Genomic DNA, 25,697 nt, shown 5'->3' with positions numbered 1-25,697 from the left:
TCCCTCCCTCCCTCCCTCCCTTCCTTCCTTCCTTCCTTCCTTCTTTTTGAGATAGGGTCTTGCTCTGTCACCCAGGCTGGAGTGCTGTGGCGCAGTCTTGGCTCACTGCAACCTCTGCCTCCTGGGTTCAAGCGATTCTCATGCCTCAGCCTCCTGAGTAGTTGGGACTGCAGGCACCTGCTACCATGTCCAGCTAGTTTTTTGTATTTTTAGTAGAGACAGAGTTTCACCATGTTGGCCAGCCTGGTCTCAAACTCCCGACTCTTCAGTTATACACCCGCCTTGGCCTCCCAAAGTGCTGGGATTATAGGCATGAGCCACCGCACCCATCCTCGGATCTGTCCATTTCTAACTGAAGGCTGTTGATATTTCCAACTATAATAGTGGATTCACTAATTTTTTTTCTTGTAGTTCTGTTAGTTTTGGCATGTATTTTGACACTTTGCTGTTAGGCACATACACATTAAGGTTATGTCTTCTTTTAGTATTGGCCCCTTTATTATTAGGTAATGACTCTCTTTATCTCTTATAACTTTCCTTGCTCTTAAGTCTGCTCTGTCTGAAAGCGATAGAGCTACTCCTGCTGTCTTTTGACTAGTGTTATATGGTGTATGTTTTTCTATCCTTTACTTTTAATCTATATGTGTCTTTATATTTAAAGTGGGTTTCTTGTGGCCGGGCACAGTGGCTCACACCTGTAATCCCAGCACTTTGGGAGGCCAAGGTGGGCAGATCATTTGAGGTCAGGAGTTTGAGACCAACCTGACCAACATGGAGAAACCCCATCTCTACTAAAAATACAAAAATTAGCTGGGCATGGTGGCCTGCGCCTGTAATCCCAGCTACTCGGGAGGCCGAGGCAGGAGAATCACTTGAACCCCGGAGGTGGAGGTTGCGGTGAGCCGAGATTGCACCATTGCACTGCAGCCTGGGCAACAGAGCGAGACCCCGTCTCAAAAGAAAACAAAAGTGAGTTTCTTGTAGTCAGGCCTTATTTTTTAACCCACTCTAACAATCTCTATCTTGTGTGTGTTTAGTATATTGACATTTAAGGTGATTTGATATCATTGGATTAATATGTCTTATTTGTTATAGTTTTCTATTTGTTGCCCATGTTCTTTGTTCCAATTTTTTCTTCTACACTTTTCTCTTCTACACTTTTTTTTGAGCATTTCATATGATTCTGTTTTTTTCTCCTTTCTTAGCATATCAATTATACTTCTTTTTTTTTTTCACTTTTTTACTGTCTGCCATAGAGTTTGCAGTATACATTTACAATGAATCCAAGCTCACTTTCAGATGACACTATACTGCTTCATGGGTAGTACAAGTAATTTATAATAACAAAATAATCCTAACTCCTCCGTCCCATCACTTATGTCATCCTGTCATTCACTTCATTTACATATAAGCATATATTGTTATTATTTTGATCATACTGTTGTCTGTTAGATCAATTAAGAATAACAAAAAAGTTTTTATGCTACCTTCACTTATTCATTCTCTGATGTTCTTTCTTTATGTAGATTGAAGTTTCTGTCCTATCTCATTTTCCTTCTTTCTGAAACACTTAACATTTCTTGTAAAGTAGGTCTATTGGCAACAAACTCCATCCATTTTTGTATGTCTGAGGGTACTTATTTCTCCTTCATTTTTAAACAATAATTTCTCAGAGTACAAAATTCTAGGTTGGTGAAGGCTTTTTTCTCTTAACACTATGTATTTTACTCCATTCTTCTCACTTGCATGGTTTCTATGAAGTTAGATGTCATTCTTATCTTTGTTCCTTTGTAGGTAAGGTGTTTCTTTCCTCTGGCTTTTTTCAAGATTTTAAATTTATTTTTTTATTTTTCTGAAGTTTGAATGTGATATACCTAGGGTATAGTTTTTGGCATTTATCCTGCGTGGTGTTCTCTGAGTTTCCTGGGTCTGTGGTTTGGTGTCTGACATTAATTTGGGGGAAATTCTTAGTCATTACTGCTTCAAATGTTGCTTCTGATTTTTCTTTCCCTCTTCTCCTTCTAGTATTTTTATTATGCCTATGTTATACCTTTTCCAGTTTTCCCACATTTCTTGGCTACTCTATTTTTTGGTGTTTTTTGTTTTGTTTTGTTTTCAGTCTTTTCTCTTTGCTTTTCAGTTTTGAAAGTTTCAGAACTTCTAATCCCTGAGCCTTCCAGAAGCAGTTTAATAAGGGCTGCCTTGAAGACTGAGATTCTTTCCTCAGCCCTGTCCTATCTACTAATGAATGCATCAAAGGCACTCTTTATTCTGTTACAGTGTTTTTAATCTGTAGTATTTCTGTTTGATTCTTTCTTAGAATTTCCATCTCCTTACATTATTCATCTGTTCTGGCATGCTGTCTACTTTTTCCATCAAAGCCCTTAGCATATTAATCATCATTTAAAAAATTCCTGGGCCAATAATTCCAACATGCCTGCCATATTACGACTCCAGTTCTCATACTTGTTCAGTCTCTTCAAACTATTTATTTATTTATTTATTTATTTTTTTGAGGCGGAGTCTCGCTCTGTCGCCCGGACTGGAGTGCAGTGGCCGGATCTCAGCTCACTGCAAGCTCCGCCTCCCGGTTTTACGCCATTCTCCTGCCTCAGCCTCCCGAGTAGCTGGGACTACAGGCGCCCGCCACCTCGCCCGGCTAGTTTTTTTTTTTTTTTTTTTGTATTTTAGTAGAGACGGGGTTTCACCGTGTTAGCCAGGATGGTCTCGATCTCCTGACCTCGTGATCCGCCCGTCTCGGCCTCCCAAAGTGCTGGGATTACAGGCTTGAGCCACCGCGCCCGGCCCAAACTATTTATTTTTAACTTTTGGTGTGCTTTGTAATTTTTTGGTGAAAGGTAGACATGCTGTCCTGGGTGAAGTGAACTGCATAAATAGGCCTTTAGTAATGTGGTGGTAGGATCCGGGGGAGGGGAAGCATTCCATAGCCCTATGACTATGTCTGAGTCTTTAGTTGAGCCTGTGCCCCTGGACTGTGAACTTCACCAATGCTTCTCAATTTTTTTCTCTCTGCTTAGGTAGGACAGGATGGTTGAAGCGGGCTGGAGTTGGGTATTTCCCTTCCTCCAGCTTAGTTGGGCACTGGTAGTACCCCAGCTGATTGGGCCCTGGTAAATTAGTTTCTCCTGAGGGCAGGGCTTGTTAGGAAGAACAGGTGCTCTGGTCTATTTTAAAATGGTTGCATTCCCCTCCCCTGCCTGAAGCATGAGGGGATTTTCTCTGATGCTCAGTGTGAAAACCTGGTAAAACTCATGGAAGTAAAACTCCAGACAGTGGGCAGGCCCCTCCCCCCACCCCTATGATTGGGTCCCTCTGGAGTTTTTAACTCTTGAGACCTACCCACACTGAGCCTTCAGCAATTCCTCAATTATAGTTCAGGTTTTCCTGCCCTGGCACTTGTTTCCACAGAGGTCTCTGCTAATGGCTTTCTGCTCTGGTAAGTTGTGATTCTCTGTACCTGCTTGTCTCTCCAATTTTGGGGGCAGTGGTTTGCCCTGTGACCCCACTTCTGTGACAGAGCGGAGAAGAGGTGTTGATTTTTCTGTGAGTATTTTGTTTTGAGCCAGTCTCATTCTATTGTCCAGGCTGGAGTGCAGTGGTGTGATCTCGGCTCACTGCAGCCTCCACCTCCCAGGCCCAAGCAATCCTCCCACCTCAGCCTCCCGAGTAGCTGAGATTACAGGTGCGGGCCACCACGCCTGGCTACTTTTTGTATTTTTAGTAGAAACGGGGTTTCACTGTGTTGGTCAGCCTGATCTCGAACTCCTGGCCTCAACTGATCTGCTCGCCTTGGCCTCCCAAAGTGTTGGGATTACAGGCGTGAGCCACCATTCCCAGCCCCCCAGCTAATTTTTCTATTTCTAGTAGAGACAGGGTTTCACCATGTTGTGCAGGCTGGTCTCAAACTCCTGGCCTCAAGCCATCTGCCTGCCTTGGCCTCCCAAAGTGCTGGGATTACAAGGCGTGAGCCACTGCGCCCAGCCTTGTTCAGCTTTTTACTTGGTGTGTGTGTGTGTGTGTGTGTGTGTGTGTGTGTGTGTGTGTGTGTGTTTAGACGGAGTTTCGCTCTTGTTACCGAGGCTGGAGTGCAATGGTGCAACCTCTCTACCTCCCGAGTTCAAGCGATTCTCCTGCCTCAGCCTCCTGAGTAGCTGGGATTACAAGTATGCACCACCAGGCCCGGCTAATTTTTTTGTATTTTTAGTAGATATGGGGTTTCTCCATGTTTGTCAGACTGGTCTCAAACTTCCGACCTCAGGTGATCCGCCTGCCTTGGCCTCCCAAAATGTTGGGATTACAGGCGTGAGCCACGGTGCCCGGCCTTTTACTTGTTAAAATGAAGTGGCGACTTCCAAGCTCTTCACGTGCGGGACTGGAAACTGGAAATTGTCCCGACGCCATTTTGAAATCTCAGGAACCCACTCCCTTCCTTTCGTCCCTACCACTCTAGGCCAGGCCTCCATCTCCAGGTGCCTGGGGTGATTGCGAAGTGCCTCAGGAATAGCTTCCGGTCTCTTCCCCCTTCAGCCCGTCTTCAATAGAAGTGCCACAGTGATCCCTCTAAATTGTAGTGCTGATTGTGCCACTCCTTTGCTCAGCATTTTCTAAATTTATTTTACTATGGAATAATGTACCCATTTTGAAACACTAGTGGAAGATAAACCGATCATAAAATACAACAGACTCTTAGGTGAAGTAGACAGCAAGATATGGTCTCACAGATGAATTAATTGCTGTGAGATTATTCACATTTGTAGGTGAATGCTTTGTAACAGAATAAAACAAAATTATTTTCAGCTTAAGAACAAAGTATATAAGTAGACACCTAATTTCATTTTTATTGTAGATGAATATAAAAGCCTCAGTATTTAAAATTGAAAACATTATTTTTCCAGTCCTTTATAAAAAACTATCTAATCAATATTAAGAATAATGTTTCCAAGTGATACCCTCATATCAGGTATGGCATGACGTCTTCCATAATTTGTTTCATTACAGTGTAATATGAAAATCTTTGCACACAGATGTGTTATAGCAAAAGGAAGAACACAAACTGTTCCTTCGGCAAGATTTTGTGCTCTCTTGAATTAAAAACTGTCTCAGAAATCATTAATCCTTGTGACTTGGGCAGCACACCACCTGGTTTTTTAGAAATCACTGGGATATTGGCTGGGCACAGTGGCTCATGTCTGTAATCCAGCACTTTGGGAGGCCGAGGTGGGCGGATCACAAGGTCAGGAGTTCGAAATCAGCCTGGCCAATATGGTGAAACCCTGTCTCTACTAAAAATACAAAAATTAGCCAGATGTAGTGGCAGGTGCCTGTAGTCACAGCTACTCAGGAAGCTGAGGCAGGAGAATCCCTTGAACCCGGGAGGCAGAGGTTGCAGTGAACTGAGATTGCACCACTGCACTCCAGCCTAGGTGGCAGAGAGAGACTCGGTCTCAAAAAAAACAAAAAAGGAATCACTTGGATGTTTTCCAGTTCTTGGCTTGTGGGGTTCATACGTGAATCATAAACTCTGCTTTTTGTTTAAAACTTCCTTTGTTCATGATAGATTAAAGTGGGATTAATTTTTATAGTATAAATGTTAACCATACCATCTACAGAAACAAATATATGTTGAAATCCTGAGATGATTCCTTCTGTAGACAACATACTGTGGATAGAAAGTAACCATCCATGCAGTGACCGGTTTGTCAGTGCAAGAATACACCTGTGTTATGGCTCACAGGAAGATACCTGTGTATTATGCAGCCCCCAAGCTATTTCCTGGCAGTCTTGGCTTGAGAACACTTCTTGAAGGTGATAGCACATAATTATGAGAATGACTATCCAAATGCTTTTAATGTTTTTCCTACATATATGTTTTTTGGAATGTATTTGGAAGAGAAAATAGCTCCACAGAGCACATTAGGGAGATGCTGGTCCCAAGATAAAAACTTACTTCCTTAGCCTGAGGCTCAGGCTCCATGGTTATCTGGCTTTGGCCCTCCCTGAGACCTCATCTCCTGCCACCTGCTTCCTGTGCCACACAGTGGCCCTTGCTGATCTCTGAGTGCACTTCTGGTGCCTGAATAGCTGTTTCCTCCCTCATCTGCTAAACCTAGCAGATTTGCTGGGCTCTGGACTGAGGTGGAGGGAGATGTATATGTATGGAGGTGGGAGAGGGGTTTCTGTGCAGGGGTGCTGTTTGAATATAGGATGGCATTGCTATGTTGCTAGTGAGTTTTGTTTTATTTTCTCTTCTGTCCCTGTCCTAGACTTCCCCTTCACTTCATTCATCCCCACCGCCATAATGTTTACCTATCCTGCATCCTCAGAGAAGCTTTACCTCCCCCTCTGCACCCCCATGCCCATATTTGCTTTCCATCTCAGCTTTGCTTCTCCACAACTCTGCCTGTCTCCCTCCTGGCTGTCCAGATCCTCACCCACTGTCCTGGGCCCATCCAGCCCTTTTGGAGAATTGGGACCCTTTTCCAAAGCACATGGGAATGGATCTGATGGCTCCTCTGGGGCAGCCCTTAGCTGTGAACCAGCCCCAGAACTTAGTCAAACCTATATCTCAGGAGGGCCAATAGGAGAATGTGTGTTCAAAGCTCCTTAAAAACTGTCAGACACTCTAGGAAATAAGGTAGTGTCATTAATAAAGTCTGTCGGTATTCATCAGGGGCACTTGCCTCATCCATTCCCTGGTGTAAATGTGACCCAAAAAGGGAATCCCTAGTCAGAGGACTAGGAGGATTTGTGACAAGTATTTCTTCTATCAGATCACTAATTTGTAAGGTTTGTTAATTGGTCAGTTTGGGGGCAGGAAGAAAATAACTTTAATAGAATGGGGCAGCTGTGACCTCCTTGAAGGGGCTCAGACCAGGCAAGGAGACAGACATCTGGCTAAGGTCCGGCAGATGCAGACTCTTCCTAGGTAGCTGTGCATTGTTGTAACAGGATTTCTGTGTCTCCACTAGTGATCAATACTGCCTGTGTCATGCACTGAATTCTTTGGTCTTCTATTTCTGGACTCTGCTCTTCCATTATTTATCTATTTACTAAGACCTTCTGCCTTGTTTGCTATAACTTTATAATAATATATTTCAGTATCTGAGATGGCTAAAACTCTTCATTGCTTTTCATTTTCAGAATATTTGGACTGTCCTCACATAGTTTTCCATATGAATAACCCTGTCTAGTTCTAAAAATAATACTACTGTTTTTATTATGTTAGATTTATATATTTAGGGATAATTGACAGCTTTGTTTTGGCTTTCGCATTTAAGAATATGTCTTATTAAAGTTTTCTTCTGTGTGCCTCAGAAGTTTTTGTTCTTATCGTATTTATTTATTTGACTTCTTAAAAATATTGGTCTTGCTATGTTGCCCAGGCTGGAATGCATTGGAAATTCACAGGCCCAATCATAGTGCGTACTAGAGCCTGGTCTCAAGCCATACTGCTGCCTCAGCCTCCTGTGTGGCTGGGACTATAGGGGCACACCATTGTACCTGGCTTACTTTTATTTTCTAAACATAGATCTTGCATGCTTCCTAAATAGATTCCAAGAAGTTGTATCCTTTTGGTTGCTACTGTAAATGGGATTTTAGGAAATCTATTATTATGTATTTTTTATTTTGTGACAGAGTCTCACCTATTGTGTTATCCAGGCTTGAAGTGCAGTTGCATAATCTCGGCTCCCTGCAACCGCCGCCTCCCTGGTTCAAGCGATTCTTCTGCCTCAGCCTCCCAAGTAGCTGGGATTACAGGTGCCCACCACCACACCAAGCTAATTTTTATATTTTTAGTAGAGACGTGTTTTGCCATGTTGGCCAGGCTGGTCTCGAACTCCTGACCCCAAGTAATCCGCCCACCTTGGCCTCTCAAAGTGCTGGGATTACAGGCATGAACCACCTTGCCCAGCCAGACAATCTATTATATTTTTATCTGGTTGTTTGTGTATTTAGGAAGGCTACTGATTTTATTTATTAGTAATTTTATACCTAGCCACTTTACTGAATTTCAATTACTATACTCTTTCAGTTGATTTTCTTGGGTGTTCTCTATGTGCAATTCTATTATCTGCAAATAACAATAACGTTGCTATGTAAAATTTTATGTACAAGTAGAACTCCAATATGCTTATAAGTTAGATTCTTTGCATGGGAAGATGTGCAAGAAAAAAATTTCTGTCCACATCTCCTTTTTCCTTCAGTTCTCTGTCCTGGGTTCTGCGGATTTGGCCCTGCTGGCTGTCGTAGCCTGTTGACCACGTAGAGTGTGGGTCAGTGGTCAGATGAGCCCATGCTTCCAATCCCTTGTGATGGGTGAGCAGTCAATAGCCTGTGTCTTCAGAGCACAAATCAGACTTCACAAGATACTATGACAATACATGAAGGGACAGTCAAGGGAGGATGTGTTGGGTCCAGTGATGGGCATATGCATTGGCTGGGATGTGTGAAAGTACAGATGAGTCAGAAGTTCTAGAAGGAAAGCAGCAAAAGCCCTTCTGGTGAGAGGGCAGGGCGAGGTTTGTCAGGGGCCAGCCTATAATTCATGCAAAGCACTGGGAGCTGGTCCTGTTGGGGACAGAGCCAGGGAAGCCTTTGCATCTGGGCAGGCAGAGCATGACCCATCTGGACTAGAGGAAGACCTGTCGGTTGGTGTAGTAGATGGTGTTTGAAGGGGTTTAAGACTCAAGACAGATAAACTAATTAGGGTAGCTTATGAGACTTTGTAATACTGTAAAAAAAAGTCTTAAGGGTTGGTTTTAATTCAAATCAGATAGAAGTAGGAAAAATAAGAATTTTGGATTTTGTAGGTTTATGTCAGAAAAGTGTGGAGCTAAACATTGCAAGTGAAGAATTATGATAAGTTAAAACATCATTTCTCTCTCCCTCTTTTCTTTGCAAAAGTAGTTATGCCAATTCTTTGCAGAATTATTTCACCCGGAGCCAGAAATTGTTCAAAGCAGGAGTGGTCTCTTTGCCGAGTGGTTTCATATTCCAAACATATGTTGCACAGAGTGTCTAATTATTCTTGGGAACAATTACTGTCAGGTTCCAGAATGTGTTCAATGAACAGCAATTGGTGTTCATCCAGCTCTAAAGAAACTATGCAAGGAACGGTAGGTTATATTGTATGTCTAAAGTGTTTTGCCATCCGGAAACATCTGCTTTCTATTTAAAGCACTGAAGAAGGAATGGGAGTATATTTGAAATTTACTCTCTGAACATTGAACATCAAAGGAAGGAGAATAAATTTGGATATGAAGGTAATTTCTGTCCTCTGATACATTCTCTTCAGCTTTTCCCTGCTGGGAAGGAAATGTGGGTTGGAAAGTTCTGATTCTCTTAAATCTTTCTATTTATATTGATTTGCACACAGGAGGAAATGACTTCTATGTCCTACTTCTAGCTCTTTTGCTTTCTCAGGTGAAGCAGAATACTCTTTCAAAGTCAGGGTCTGCTTTTCTGAATTTTGTGGTGAGGTTTGTATTTGGATTTTGCCCATAAAGGTGTTAAGATTTGTTCAGCTTGCCTGAAGTGATCCTGTGACCCTTGATTTTCTTGTGGATAGCACTGCCCACTCACTGCCTTGTTGGGAGGATTAAATGAGAATATGTACGATTTGCTTGGTGTATAGTAAACTTTCTGTGAAGGACAATGTCTCTTCTATTGCTACGTGATAAACTGTCACATACATAGCATCTTAAAACAAAACACATTTCTGTGTGTCTGGAGTCCGGTATAGCTTAGTTGGGCCCTTTGCTTCAGGGGCTCTTGCAAGGCTGTAGTCAAGGTGTTGACCAGGGCTAGAGTCTCATCTGAAGGCTCACTTGTGGAAAGATCTGCTTCCAAGCTCCTGTAGTTGTTGGCTGAATTTCCATTCCTCCAAGGGAGTTGGACTAAGGGCCTCAGTTCGTGTCTGGCAGTTGGCTGGTGTCTTTCCTCAATTCCTTGTAAGGTGGATCTCCCTAATATGGCAGCTTGCTTCATCAAAACCAACAAGGTAATTTATTGAGAGAGCCTGGTAGGAGACAGATGTCATAATCCTATGTGACTTACACAAATGACGTCCCATCACCTTTGCAAGTTGCAGGCCTCACCCACACTCAAGACGAAGGGATTCCATAAGGGCGTGAACACTAGGAGTGGAGGTCACCGGGAGCCACATCCGAAGCTGCCTACTACGGACAGCTATTATTGTAGGAAGAAAGAGTAACATAATGGTTAAGAGGGAGGGTTTCCATGTCACTTAGAAATGACATCAAATCGCCAGGTGCGGTGGCTCATGCCTGTAATCCCAACACTTTGGGAGGCCGAGGCAGGTGGATCACGAAGTCAGGAGTTCAAGACCAGCCAGGCCAAGATGGTGAAACCCCGTCTCTACTAAAAATACAAAAATTAGCCGGGCGTGGTGGCGGGTGCCTGTAATCCCAGCTACTCGGGAGGCTGAGGCAGAGAATTGCTTGAACCCAGGAGGTAGAGGTTGCAGTGAACCAAGATCATGCCACTGCACTCCAGCCTGGGCGACAGAGCAAGACTCCATCTGAAAAAAACAAAACAACAAAAAAAACCAAAACGAACAACAACAACAACAACAAAAAAAACATCAAATCTCAGACCTGTCATGTACTGCGGTACCCAAGTCAGGTGACTTGGCCTCTCTGAGTTCCTGTTTCCCCACCTGTTCAGCCCCTTCCCTGTAGGATTGTTGCAGTTTCAAAGTGGAGAGCAAGCCTAGCAGAATAGTAAGCAGTCATTGGTAAAGTCAGTTACGAGCTTTTCTTCTCCTTGCCTTCCTTTTTTGCCTTTTCTTAAAATATTGTCAGGCATTTTGGATTGTAGAAGAATAGCATAGAACTCCTCAGTGCCCCAAGACTTGGTTATTCATGTGAAATCCCAGAGCCGCAGGTAGTTTCCTGCCAGACTGGCTGTGCAATCCTCCCCTATTTGCCCAGGGGCTCAAGGATGAGGAATGCAGGTCTTTGGCATCAGGAGGATCATAGCTTCCTGCCATGGTGACTGCCTCAGAATGGAGCTGCCAGGATGCCCTGCAGTACCCCTCCCAGGTCTCTGTGCCTCCCCCCACTCTGGAGCAGCCACTTGCCCTGCAGAGGGCCTGACCATGGTGACCAAGAGTATAGCCAGGTGAGCCATTGTGTTCTGCCAGCATCCTTGCATTTCTACTTGGGCGTCCTGATGGCAGCCCACCATGACTTCAGTCCATCCACAGAGCTGAGCAGGCAGATTTGGAGATGGAGCCCCTCTTGTCTGCTCACTTTGACCCGGATCATGCCTAGCAGACAGCCGGCTGGTTTGCCTGTGCCTGGTCAGGAAGCTCTGCCATCTTCTGGGCTCCCTGTGCCTTCTCCTCCATCTTTCCACTTTGCTTTCCTCACTTCCTCCCTCGTGTAGGCCTCAGGGACAGAGAGTGCTTGTGGAAGGCCACTGCTGGGCCACCACAGGCCACACTCATCTCCACCCTCCTTCCTGACCAGAACAGCTCTGCCTGTTCCCTTGCCCCCATCCTTTGCATCCAGAGACCCTGTTCTTGGTCCACCTGTTGCCCCACCTCCAGCCCCCTCCACAGCTGTGGGAGAACTTTCTGGAGTCTTCCTCTGTCATTCAGTCACCAGTGTCATTCTGGAGTAGAGATGCTGGCTCTAGGGGCCACTTCTTTATTTTTTCTTTTTTAGATCATCTGATTATATATATCTAATGTGAATGTCTCCCTAGCTTCCTTGAAAATAAAATCACCTGGAGTTCTTAAAATGGAGCCCCTGGGCCCTTCCTTGGAGAGCCAGGTTCAAGGAGCCTAGGATGGGGCCTGGGAACAAGTATTTTTAGTAAGTGTACCAGCTAATTCCTGTCGTGGAGATTTAGGAAACACGTGTCTAAGCATGCCAAAACCCAGACCCAATCCCTCTTTACTGGTGTAGGGAATAGGAGGGAAGATCTGAAAATCTGGGTCCCTTCCCAGGAAGGCTCTTCTCTAACCCGTGGGCCCCCAGCCCTGCCCATTTAGTGCTCTGACAATGAGGCAGATATTGTAGCATAATTTGATTCTTCAAAAAATGTTCTGTAGTTAGTGCCCTTTAAATCGCTCCTTCCTTTCACATATGTGAGAGAATACTGTGTGAGGAAGTGTTTTCCTTTATGGTGTTGTACTTAGATGACTAGGAAAATATGGTGCTGGGCTGAGAGTGGCACAGCTGGGTGATCCAGATGGCAGACTGGATCCTATCACGTGGACGGAATATGAGGGCTTGCATTGATATGCACACACTCCCCATCGGCTGGCCTCTCTTGACAACAGATGCAGGAAATTACAGTGAGAATCTTCCTTTTGTTTCTAACAGCTGTCACCCAGCTGCTGGAAGGGTGTTGGTTTAGCATTAAGTGTGTGGGTGAACTTTGTCTCTGTTGAGGGAATAAAAATGCCCTAGTAATCCACAGCCCCAGAGGCACTTGTCCTGCTCCAGGGGACCTAGAAGGGAAGTTTTGGGAAGCAAGGAATGCTGCTAGCCTGTGTTCTGGAATGCTGGCCTCTGTGAACAGCTGCACTGAAGCAGCATTAATAGCATGCCCGTGGAGAAACAGGTGTAAAGAAGATGGCTGCTTTTCTTCAAAACCACAGTTGATGGTTGAGGCTGCTGGTGTTACTCAGTAGCCCTTATATGAGGCTCAAGTGGAAATTGGTTTTCTAGGAAAAGTTTCTCAAGAGCATTCTTAAAATTTTAATAATGAGTATTCTACAGTCAGGATGGATTCAAAGACTGCTTCGCCTAAAATTATTCCATCTAGAGACCAGAACACTTAAAGTTATCTTTTCCCTTTGTTTTATTTTTTGTTTTATCTTCTTGTCTATGTCTCTTTTATGTTATCTCTTTTGACATTGTAAAGATTTAAAAAATTGTATAAGTTACCTTTTGATTTAATTTTGTGTCTGTAATAAGTACTTATTAAATCGGTACTTATTAAATCTGTAGCATTTTATAAACAATGGGATTTTTTTTTTTTTTTTTGAGACAGAGTCTCTCTCTGTTGCCCAGGCTGGAGTGCAGTGGCGCAATCTCTGCTCACTGCAAACTCTGCCTCCCAGGTTCACGCCATTCTTCTGCCTCAGCCTCTCGAGTAGCTGGGACTACAGGCGCCCACCACGATGCACGGCTAATTTTTTGTATTTTTAGTAGAGACGGGGTTTCACCATGTTAGCCAGGATGGTCTCGATTTCCTGACCTCGTGATCCGCAACAATGGGACTATTTTTACATGTTGATAGCTTTTTTTCTATTCATATCTTACTTAAAGGATTTTTGAGAGTTTGTGTAAAGGTACTTTCTTCAGAATTAAATATATTTTGTGATAAGTCTGTGTCATTTTGCCTTACTTTGTGAAGTAGATAGCTTAAAATACGAAATGCAGTAAAATCCATTACAATTTTTATTCATCTGCCTTATTTCTAAATACTTATTGTCAAAATCTAATTCCCCACTCAACAGAAAGAAACATAGGTAATATGCAAATTTGGTGAATCACATAAAGTGCTTTAGGCATGTGGAGTGAAAAAGCAACAATATAGAGGCAAGAATAGCAGAAGGGATGGATTTGATGAATTCTACACAAAACTCAAAAGGTTTATGAGTTGGAAACATAAAATTTGAAGGTTTGGTCAGGTTGGTGAATGGTTCCAGAATTAGACTGAAGAGATACAAAGACACAAAATAATTCTATCATATTACCAGGTGCAGTGGCTCATGCCCTATAATTGCAGCACTTTGAGAGGCCAAGGTGGGAGGATTACTTGAGATCAGGAGTTTAAGACTAATCTGGGCAACACAGAGAGACCCTGTCTCTACCCACCACCTCCCCACAAAATTAGCCAAGTGTGGTGTCACGTGCCTGTAGTCCTAGCTACTTGGGAGACTGAGGCAGGAGAATCACTTGAGCCTCGGAGATCCAGGCTGCAGTGAGCTATGATTGCATCACTACGCTCCAGCCTGGGCAGCAGTGAGACACTGTCTACTTAAAAAAAAAAAAAAAAAAAAGAGAGAGCCAGGCACAGTGGCTCACACCTATAATCCCAGTACTTTGGGAGGCGGAGGCAGGCAGATCATGAGGTCAGGAGTTCAAGACCAGCCCAGCCAACATAGTGAAACCCTGTCTCTACTATAAATACAAAAATTAGCTGAGCACAGTGGTGCACGCCTGTAATTCCAGCTGCTCAGGAGGCTGAAGCAGGAGAATTGCTTGAACGCAGGAGGCAGAGATTGCAGTGAGTCGAGATCACACCACTGCACTCCAACCTGGGCAACAGAGCGAGACTCCGTATCAAAAAAAAAAAAGATAAAATTATATCATTCATAAGTTACTGCAAATTTGAGAAGTACTTAATAGAAATATAACATTAAGCTGCAAATGGATTGGAAAATCCTAAAGTTGTTGCAGAATCCCCTAAAATTTGTTGCAAAATTCTAAAAAATGAATTGGTTCCAAAATCCTAAAAATGACAACAGGATGTCAGAAAAAGTATAGGACACTTGACAGGGACTCAAAAACACTGAACAAGGAGTTGCCTTTTAAGCAAATTGTTCATTACACCAATTGCCCTGCAGTCTCAGGGGATAACAGCTAAGTGGAATGTGGTTTGCAAAAACTACTCACTGGTGTCTTTTTCCTCTCTCTTTGCTTTTATTTTAATTGTCTTCATGCATATGTATGTTTCCCTATAAGCTATTTAAAATCTTTTGGGGCAGTAGGTGGCCTAGAAATCATAAATTATACATTAAGTCATGTTCTCTCAACTCACACGCCCACTCTCCTATTGCAGAGAACAGCCCATCTTCACCACCCGAGCGCATGTCTTCCAGATTGACCCCAACACCAAGAAGAACTGGATGCCTGCGAGCAAGCAGGCGGTCACCGTTTCCTACTTCTATGATGTCACAAGGAACAGCTATCGGATCATCAGTGTGGACGGAGCCAAGGTACCACCCCCTCAACTGATTTTAACACTCTCAGTGGCTTATTTTTCATCCAAGATTCACCCAAAATCCTGCCATCTTAACACAGAAGTTATTGTTATAATGTCTGTATAACATACTCTGTTCTTTTTTCATTTAAACTTACGGTAAATGGGAAAGAAAAAGATTTTTCTGTTACCACTGTCTTCATAACTAACATTTTAATGCCTGTATAATAATTCCACTGGCGGCCTATAATGCTCTTAATTTTCCCCCTGTGGTTGGATATTTAAGTGGCTTCCAATGTTTTGCTATTATGGATAATGAGCATCTTCATGTACCAGATAGCCTCAATTGTTCATCACATACCATTGCTTTCTTTTGAATAGTCCTTAGGATAGATTCCTAGAAGTAATATTATAGGGCAAGATATTAACACTTTATGGCTCTTGATGCATATTGTCAAGTTGTTTTCTATAAGGGTTTGTTCTTCCAGCCTGTATGAGAGTGTCTGTTATTGCACCCTTGCGAGCATTGGGTATTCTATCTAGTCAGGTTTTGGTGTTATTAGGCATAGGAGTCGAACTTTATTAAGTGGTTTTGGAGTATTTCTTGAAATACATATATATTTTATTCTCTCTCCTGTGATATTTTTGCCACATTATCATAGGAACAGAATGAAGAAGGGATACCAGCAGAAGTATCACCAAGTCTTTTTTTGAAAAATATAGACCTGCTGGTTTATGGTCTTTCTGTCTTCATCCTGCTGTACATTTTTTACATGGATTATCTGCTGCCACCTGGAATTCAGTGTATCTAAAGCTGAATTCCCCTATTTGTCCTCTAAACCACCTCTCCATTTTTATTCCCCAATCATTCGGGCTAATAAAGTGAAACACAGAGTCCTTCCTCTTTGTTTGTCAAGTGAATCTGCCTTTGAAGTGTCACCCCCTCGTGCCTGCTGTTTTAGAGACCATAACTCTTGTCCTATCACAGTCTCGACTGGACCCTTGCGGTAGCTGCCTCATCTCCCACCTGCAGTCTAGTCTGACTTCTGCCTCTAGATCAGCCTTCCTATGCAACAGGAAGCAGGGGAGTTAGGGGCTGGGCAATAGAACGGGCCCTGGGTGGAGGCTCTTCTGTGCACTCCACAAGCAGAAGGCATGGGGAAGCTCCCCCAGGGAAGACATGAGAGCCTGCTGGTGCCTCCTGATCTCTTCAGGAGATCAGGGCACTTCAGCCCATGTTCTCTAAGTGACTGCTTTGTTTCCTTTCTCTGCACCTTGGCAACTGCAGATAAAGGTGGCTTGACCCTGGGATCCTCTTGGGCTCCCTTTCAGTTGCCACAGCCCTTCCTCCTCCTCAGGAATGGACCCCGGAAGTCCTCATTTTACAGCTGAGGTCTAAGGAGAGGTAATGACCTGGCCTGGGCCAGGTTCACGCCTCTGGGGAGGCTTGGTAGACTGGGGCCTGTGCCCAGTTATTTGCACACCAGTTCCTGGTTTGTCGGGTTGGAGCAGGCCTCTCCTGGTTGGTAGAAGAGAGTTTCCTGACACATATCAGGCAGGTAGTGTGTTATCTGCCTCCACTTCAGAGATGAATGCACGGGTCTTTCTGCCTAAGCAAGCAGAATGATAGTAGGATGATAGCACATCCCAGGATCTGGTGAACAGTAAGGAAGTATGCTAGTGCCTGGCACATAGTAGGTAGGCACCTTGTGTTTAATGGGGGAACATCTGAAAGGTGCCTTTATTTTTTTTCCTTCTGAGAGACATAGTGATGCCACAGTTGTAATTACCACTTCTCTGTGCTTCTGCGCTGCAATCGCCTGGACTCTTTCCAGGGTGTTCTGGCAGCAGTGGTGAATCAAGCTGACCTGCTTTCTTTTATCTACAGATTCTGTCAGTTCATCTGCCATCCTTCGATGGGCTTGTACCTTTGTCAATTGAGTTATCCAAGGATATATTGGGCTTAAATATAGATAAAACAACTTTCTTAGAACAAGTGCTTTAGTCCTATTAGCTGAGCTTTTAGTAATTTGTCAAAGTGTCGGCCACTGTGTCGTTATGGCTCTGCAGTTCCTGAAGGCTGTGACAATGTGGTGGGGTCCGAGCCAAATATGACAGTTATGAGAAATCAGATGGGTGTAGGAGGGTGGGCTAAGCCCCTGGGTGCAGCACAGCGCTAGTCTAGGCTCAGTGTGGGAGAGCCATCAAGCTATAGACTTACAGGCTGGGAATCCAAAACCTAGGCCATGGGATGCCAGTGGAACTCAGAGCTAGTTGGAGGATCTTGGACTACCCTTTCTGTGGTGCCCAGCCACCTGTTTTTTTTTTGTTTGTTTGTTTTTTGTGTTGTGTTTTGTTTGTTTGTTTTTGTTTGTTTGTTTTTGAGACAGGGTCTCACTCTGTCACCTAGGCTGGAGTGCAGTGGCACGATCTCAGCTCACTGCAGCCTCCACCTCCTGGGATCAAGAGATTCTCCCACCTCAGCCACCCAAGTAGGTGAGATTACAGGTGCCCACCACCATGCCTGGATAATTTACATATTTTTAGTAGAGACGGGTTTTGCCGTGTTGGCCAGGCTGGTCTGAAACTCCTGGCCTCAAGTGATCCATCCCTGGGCCTCCCAAAGTGCTGGGATTACAGGTGTGATCCACCATGTCCTGCCGCCACCTGGTGGTCCTGCCTTAGTGCTGTGGCACCAGAGATCCATGACAGAGCCTTGTCCTGCAAAAGGAAGCATCCCATGAGGGAACAGAAGGCCCCAGGAAGTGGGGAGTAGGGATGGACCTCAGCTGTTTAATTACTATCTTTGGCACTCAGGGATTAGGGGTGGGAGCACATATCGCATCTGAAGAACCTGACCACACTGCACTGGAAAGTGGTCCCAATGCAAACTCAGCCCTGCTGAGCCCTCTTTCGACCTGGCAGGCAGCAACCTGTAAACCCAGCATCCCAGGTCTAGATCAGACCCTGTGCCTTCAGCTGCTCCACAAGTCGGGTGGGCATGGAGAGAGATCCCTAGAGTGGTAGCAACTGTTGCTACTGTCTGGTCCCCTGCGGCTTGCCCCTTCCCCACCCATTACTAAGGTCCTCATCTCCCTGAGCCCAGTCTCGATCCTGGCCGAATACTCCAGATGGATCGCCTGCTGTCTGCAGATTGGAATCAGGTGCAGTGTGTCGAGCTGACTGCTGGGCATCTGTGCTGATGCCAGTGTCTTCTTATGGGCTCTTGTCTGTTGCCCTTGCCCACCCTTACCCCCATCTCTGTTCACTCGGCTTGGTTCCCCTTCTGTTCTTATTCCTGAGTATCTATTCTGGTTCCATGTTCACTGGCTACCCAAGCCTGGAGCCCTGCTCCCTGCCCAGCCGCACGTCCCAGGCCTCATGCATGCTGTGGAGCCTCAGGCAGACCACATAGGCATGGATGCTCCTGGGCTGGGGGAGTTTGAACACTCCCTGGTGTCCTCCTCATTGTGTTCCACCACACTGGGTCAGCCCACTTGGTTTTAGGCCTTTGATCCCAAATGTTGGTCTGAACCGTGATGACAGGTGGTCAGATGCATTTAACTTTTGGGGCTGTGTCTTAGCTCATGGGCTGCACTGAAGGGGCGGCCTGCCCCTCCACACCTGTGGGCATTTCTCGTTAGGTGGAACGAGAGACCTGAGGAAAGAAATGAGACACAAAGACAAAGTATAGAGAAAGAAAGTGGGCCCAGGGTACCGGTGCTCAGCATACAGAGGACCCACGCCAGCTCCGGTCTCTGAGTTCCCTTAGTATTTATTGATAATTATCTTTACCATCTTAGAAAAAGGGAAGTAGCAGGATAATAGGATCATCGTAGGGAGAAGGTCAGCAGTAAGACATATGAATAAAGATCTCTGTGACATAAGTTTAAGGAAAAGTGCTGTGCCTTGATATGCATATGCAAACATCTCCGTAAACCTTTTTAGTGCATAAAGAACAGCATTGCGCTAGCAAGTCCCACCTTTTGCCCTAAGGCGGTTTTCTCCTTTCTCAGTAAACAGAACGTACAATCAGGTTTTACACGAGATGTTCCATTGCCCAGGGACGGGTAGGAGACAGATGCTTTTCTCTATCTCAACTGCCAAGAGGCCTTCTTTCCTCTTATACTAGGCCTCCTCAGCACAGACCCTTCACGGGTGTCAGACTGGGGGACAATTAGGTCTTTCCCTTCCCACAAGGCCATATTTCAGACTATCACATGGGGAGAAACCTTGGACAATACCTAGCTTTCCTAGGCAGTGGTCCCTGCGACCTTTGGCAGTGGACCTTTGGCAGTGTACGTGTCCCTGGGTACTTGAGATTAAGAGAATGGTGATGACTTTTCACAAGCATACTGCCTTCAGGCACTTGTTTAACAAAGCACACCCTGCACAGCCCAAAATCATTTAAACCTTGAGTCACCACAGCACATGTCTCTTGCAAGGACAAGGTTGGGGGTAGGGTCACAGATTAACAGCCTCTCAAATACAGAACAAAATGGAGTCTCTTATGTCTACTTCTTTCTATATAGACACAGTAACAGTCTGATCTTTCTTTCTTTTCCCCACACTGCACCTCTGTGACCTTGGGCAGGTCTAGTGCCTGAGTCCTGCCTCTCTCTGTTGGCTGGGCCACATCAAGTTTATTACTTTCAGCCTCTGAGTGGTACTTCTGGGCCATCTGTCCCTCTCAAAGCAGGAGGCTGTTGTGGGCTGGAAGGGGAAGCCTCCTCCACTCCTCCCCAGTGAAGGAGTAGATGTGTTTCTGTAAGAAGTGGCTGGTGTAGAATGGACTCAGAGGTCATTCTGAGCAAAGGCCACATTAGATTCAGCTTCTGTGTAAACTGTGGGCAGCCAGAGAGCACAGGCTCCTTGAGAAGGAAAGCTGTGGCCAGCAGCTTTAGCAGCTGTCATTCCATGCCAGGCATAGCCAGCTCGTCTGCCCTGTCCAAGCATGTGTTACGCTCTACCTGGGGAGGGATGTATGGACAGCCTCTCCTCCCTCTGGAAGCAGCTGGTGCTACTCATCATAGGAAGATCTGTACTCAGATCTGTTCTTAATTCTTAGAAAGACATTTCCTTCTTCCCTGGGACAATATTTCATGTGTCAGTTCCAGCTGTTGTCTAAAGACGTGAGTGGGTGGGAAAACTTCAGTGTGTTGCCTCAGCATTGCCCAAGCTCTAGGGGATGATGTGGATCCACGTTAGTGTTGGGGCTGCCAGGAGACTGTGAGCTCTTTGAGGATGGCAACCATGCCTGGCTCATTGTTGGAGTCCCAGCACCAAGCCAGGGTGGGCAACGCCATGGAAGTGGGTGGGGGAATGAGTGGATGATGAGGTCAAGTCTGGCTACCTTCTCTCCAGGCCTGTGGCAGGTATACTGTGTCCACAGAAGGACAGCAGACAGGGGCAGGGTCACCGCCAAGGGGGGACCCAAGATTCCAAACCTTGGGTTGTCCCTGTTTATAGACACTGGACAGATGGGAGCCACATGAGGGCATCTCCCCACTCCTGGCTTCTCAGAGCACTGCTATGAACCATGTGGCACATGCCAATAGGCATGTGATTTATGGTGAGGTTTTAGGCAGAACGGCCAGCTCCATTATAAAGAAACTCCATTTTCAGAGCATTGGTTAATTGAGCCATCACAGCACTTGATTTCATTGCGTTGTTGGCACTCTTTCCAGACTGAGTTAATCACTGCCATCCTTATGAGAAACTGCCTGCCTGTGGACAAGACTTGCCTGAAGCAGGTGCTTCTCCTGGGAGCTCTGGATGACTCTGCTGCCCTTGGTTCTCAGTTATTTATAGGATCACAGAAACCTGTATTGGAAGAGACCTTAGAGGTCATCCCTTCTACAAATATTTAGCTGCACCTGCTGTGTTGTGAGTGCTGCCTGATCGTGATGGTTCAGAGGATATCAGCTTCTAAAACTCTGACTTGTTTGGTGTTTTCTTTTAGGAATGTAAAATTACTTTCAGGAGCACATTCAGGCTCTGCTCGTCTACCCATCATTAGAATTCACTCCTTTGAATAAATATAGAGCACCTTCTGTTAAGGGAGCAAGCATTAGGAAGGTTCCAAGCACACAGTAGGTTTTCAGCTTTTCTTTTCTTCGCTGTCTGTGATTTGTTTTTTTGTTTGTTTGTTTGTTTTTGAGACGGAGTCTCGCTCTGTCACCCAGGCTGGAGTGCAGTGGCGTGATCTCAGCTCACTGCAAGCTCCGCCTCCTGGATTCACGCCATTCTCCTGCCTCAGCCTCCCGAGTAGCTGGAACTACAGGCGCCCGCCACCACGCCCGGCTAATTTTTTTGTGTCTTTAGTAGAGACAGGGAAGCACCTGTTAATAACTACTCTTGGAGCAGATGACATGTCTCAGCCCCAGCCTCTTGTGGAAAACTCGCAGGTTCATCCAACTTCATCTCCCTGGATTTGGGAAAGACTTTTCAGGAAGGGAATCCGATGGGCCTGTCTCCCCCTGCCTGTTTCATGAGCAACTTCCTCTGAAATCTAGAGCAGGTGAGACTAGAGACAGGAGGAGCTTAGCATTTTGCTACTTCCAAGTAGCTCTTGACTACGTGTGTTTTGTGCATTTTGTGACAAGTTGGTCCCACTGATCTGCAGGACTGGGTCTTTTACTAGGTTGGCTTCTTTTTCTGTGAAAGTTTCAGAGATGACTCACACAAGAGGAAGGTGTACACAGATGGGAGCCCATATGAAGCTTATGCCTGGGGTGCTCTAGCGCAGCCCCTTCTCCCTTCTGGGCTTTGGTTCCTTCCCCCAGATCCATTCTCCCCTCTCCCCAGGGGGGAACAGTTCTCATTCTGCTGAGTCATTCTGCCACATTGTACACTCAACTGTGCCCTCATCCTTCACACACTCACCCTTGGCTCCCAGGGCTTCATTCTTCCTTGGTTCCCAGCCACCTGTGGCAGGTATACTGCCAACTCCTTCACCTGCTGTTCCTTAAGTCAGCCTTCTGCCCTGGGCCTCTTCTTCTCTTCCACCAGATGACTCTCCACCCAATGACCCCTTCACTTCTCATCCCTCAGTTTACTCAAGTCTCCCATCTCCTCTGANGAGGCCATATTTCAGACTATCACATGGGGCGACCTTGGACAATACCTAGCTTTCCTAGGCAGTGGTCCCTGCGACCTTTGGCAGTGGACCTTTGGCAGTGTACGTGTCCCTGGGTACTTGAGATTAAGAGAATGGTGATGACTTTTCACAAGCATACTGCCTTCAGGCACTTGTTTAACAAAGCACACCCTGCACAGCCCAAAATCATTTAAACCTTGAGTCACCACAGCACATGTCTCTTGCAAGGACAAGGTTGGGGTAGGGTCACAGATTAACAGCCTCTCAAATACAGAACAAAATGGAGTCTCTTATGTCTACTTCTTTCTATATAGACACAGTAACAGTCTGATCTTTCTTTCTTTTCCCCACACTGCACCTCTGTGACCTTGGGCAGGTCTAGTGCCTGAGTCCTGCCTCTCTCTGTTGGCTGGGCCACATCAAGTTTATTACTTTCAGCCTCTGAGTGGTACTTCTGGGCCATCTGTCCCTCTCAAAGCAGGAGGCTGTTGTGGGCTGGAAGGGGAAGCCTCCTCCACTCCTCCCCAGTGAAGGAGTAGATGTGTTTCTGTAAGAAGTGGCTGGTGTAGAATGGACTCAGAGGTCATTCTGAGCAAAGGCCACATTAGATTCAGCTTCTGTGTAAACTGTGGGCAGCCAGAGAGCACAGGCTCCTTGAGAAGGAAAGCTGTGGCCAGCAGCTTTAGCAGCTGTCATTCCATGCCAGGCATAGCCAGCTCGTCTGCCCTGTCCAAGCATGTGTTACGCTCTACCTGGGGAGGGATGTATGGACAGCCTCTCCTCCCTCTGGAAGCAGCTGGTGCTACTCATCATAGGAAGATCTGTACTCAGATCTGTTCTTAATTCTTAGAAAGACATTTCCTTCTTCCCTGGGACAATATTTCATGTGTCAGTTCCAGCTGTTGTCTAAAGACGTGAGTGGGTGGGAAAACTTCAGTGTGTTGCCTCAGCATTGCCCAAGCTCTAGGGGATGATGTGGATCCACGTTAGTGTTGGGGCTGCCAGGAGACTGTGAGCTCTTTGAGGATGGCAACCATGCCTGGCTCATTGTTGGAGTCCCAGCACCAAGCCAGGGTGGGCAACGCCATGGAAGTGGGTGGGGAATGAGTGGATGATGAGGTCAAGTCTGGCTACCTTCTCTCCAGGCCTGTGGCAGGTATACTGTGTCCACAGAAGGACAGCAGACAGGGGCAGGGTCACCGCCAAGGGGGGACCCAAGATTCCAAACCTTGGGTTGTCCCTGTTTATAGACACTGGACAGATGGGAGCCACATGAGGGCATCTCCCCACTCCTGGCTTCTCAGAGCACTGCTATGAACCATGTGGCACATGCCAATAGGCATGTGATTTATGGTGAGGTTTTAGGCAGAACGGCCAGCTCCATTATAAAGAAACTCCATTTTCAGAGCATTGGTTAATTGAGCCATCACAGCACTTGATTTCATTGCGTTGTTGGCACTCTTTCCAGACTGAGTTAATCACTGCCATCCTTATGAGAAACTGCCTGCCTGTGGACAAGACTTGCCTGAAGCAGGTGCTTCTCCTGGGAGCTCTGGATGACTCTGCTGCCCTTGGTTCTCAGTTATTTATAGGATCACAGAAACCTGTATTGGAAGAGACCTTAGAGGTCATCCCTTCTACAAATATTTAGCTGCACCTGCTGTGTTGTGAGTGCTGCCTGATCGTGATGGTTCAGAGGATATCAGCTTCTAAAACTCTGACTTGTTTGGTGTTTTCTTTTAGGAATGTAAAATTACTTTCAGGAGCACATTCAGGCTCTGCTCGTCTACCCATCATTAGAATTCACTCCTTTGAATAAATATAGAGCACCTTCTGTTAAGGGAGCAAGCATTAGGAAGGTTCCAAGCACACAGTAGGTTTTCAGCTTTTCTTTTCTTCGCTGTCTGTGATTTGTTTTTTTGTTTGTTTGTTTGTTTTGAGACGGAGTCTCGCTCTGTCACCCAGGCTGGAGTGCAGTGGCGTGATCTCAGCTCACTGCAAGCTCCGCCTCCTGGATTCACGCCATTCTCCTGCCTCAGCCTCCCGAGTAGCTGGAACTACAGGCGCCCGCCACCACGCCCGGCTAATTTTTTTGTGTCTTTAGTAGAGACAGGGAAGCACCTGTTAATAACTACTCTTGGAGCAGATGACATGTCTCAGCCCCAGCCTCTTGTGGAAAACTCGCAGGTTCATCCAACTTCATCTCCCTGGATTTGGGAAAGACTTTTCAGGAAGGGAATCCGATGGGCCTGTCTCCCCTGCCTGTTTCATGAGCAACTTCCTCTGAAATCTAGAGCAGGTGAGACTAGAGACAGGAGGAGCTTAGCATTTTGCTACTTCCAAGTAGCTCTTGACTACGTGTGTTTTGTGCATTTTGTGACAAGTTGGTCCCACTGATCTGCAGGACTGGGTCTTTTACTAGGTTGGCTTCTTTTCTGTGAAAGTTTCAGAGATGACTCACACAAGAGGAAGGTGTACACAGATGGGAGCCCATATGAAGCTTATGCCTGGGGTGCTCTAGCGCAGCCCCTTCTCCCTTCTGGGCTTTGGTTCCTTCCCCAGATCCATTCTCCCCTCTCCCCAGGGGGGAACAGTTCTCATTCTGCTGAGTCATTCTGCCACATTGTACACTCAACTGTGCCCTCATCCTTCACACACTCACCCTTGGCTCCCAGGGCTTCATTCTTCCTTGGTTCCCAGCCACCTGTGGCAGGTATACTGCCAACTCCTTCACCTGCTGTTCCTTAAGTCAGCCTTCTGCCCTGGGCCTCTTCTTCTCTTCCACCAGATGACTCTCCACCCAATGACCCCTTCACTTCTCATCCCTCAGTTTACTCAAGTCTCCCATCTCCTCTGACGCCAGAACCCACAGGTCCAGCCACCTCCTCGGTCCCTAACACAATTTTCCAAGTGTCTCCATGGGCGGGAAGGGTACTCCCTGCTGTTTTCATAAGCCTCTGCCCACTCTGAAGATTAGCCTCCCTGACAACTTTGTTATGAGTTTGTAGACTTTATTTTTAACCATTTGTATTAATAGGCACCATTCAATGTCTAATAATAAAGCAAACCCATATGTACCCACCACCCAGTGGAAGTACGTCTTTCATTAATACTTCAGAAGTCCTTCAATGGGCCTTTCCTAATTAGATGCTCTCCCATCCACTCCTCAAGAGATCACCACTCTCTATTAAGAGTGTATTAAGCATTCCCTTGCTTTTCTGTATAGTTTTGCCACATATGTATATATTGCTAAACCAGAAGTTGGCAAACTTTTTCTTTAAGGGCCAGAGAGTAATTTTTTAAAAAAGTTTTGTATTCAGGTTGTACAGTCTCTGCTGCAGATATTTGACTCTTTTGTAGCCAGAAAACAGCCATAGACCAATATGTAAATGAATGGGCATGGCTGTCTTCCAATAAAACTTTAATTACAAAAATAGGCCCTAGGCTAGATTTGGCCTGAGGGTTATAGTTTGCTGACCCCTGTCCTAAATAATCTGTTACTCAGTTTTACCTGTTTTTGACCTTTATATGAATAGAATCATACTAGAGACTCATAATGTGTGTGTTCTTTTGTAACTTCTTTTTTTTTTTTTTTTTTTTTTTTTTTTTTTTT

The 25,697-nt window shown here is 45.5% G+C and overlaps 1 protein-coding gene across 3 annotated transcripts in view; it reads left to right on the top strand.

The window, feature by feature from the left end:
• HOMER2 (homer scaffold protein 2) overlaps positions 1 to 25,697 on the top strand; it is a 147,299-nt gene that overhangs the window by 84,131 nt on the left and 37,471 nt on the right. For all 3 annotated transcript variants that reach the window (XM_017894871.1, XM_017894869.1, XM_017894870.1), the window contains exon 2: positions 14,845 to 15,001. In XM_017894871.1, the coding sequence (XP_017750360.1) occupies positions 14,912 to 15,001 (90 nt within the window). In that variant the 5' untranslated portion in view covers positions 14,845 to 14,911. The remainder of the gene's footprint in view (positions 1 to 14,844; positions 15,002 to 25,697) is intronic.

The sequence above is a fragment of the Rhinopithecus bieti genome, unplaced genomic scaffold (assembly GCF_001698545.2).
Source record: "Rhinopithecus bieti isolate Rb0 unplaced genomic scaffold, ASM169854v2 scaffold_26298, whole genome shotgun sequence".
Lineage (NCBI taxonomy): Eukaryota > Metazoa > Chordata > Mammalia > Primates > Cercopithecidae > Rhinopithecus > Rhinopithecus bieti.
Note: the sequence above shows the minus strand (reverse complement) of the source record. Positions and strands in the feature narration are given on the sequence as shown.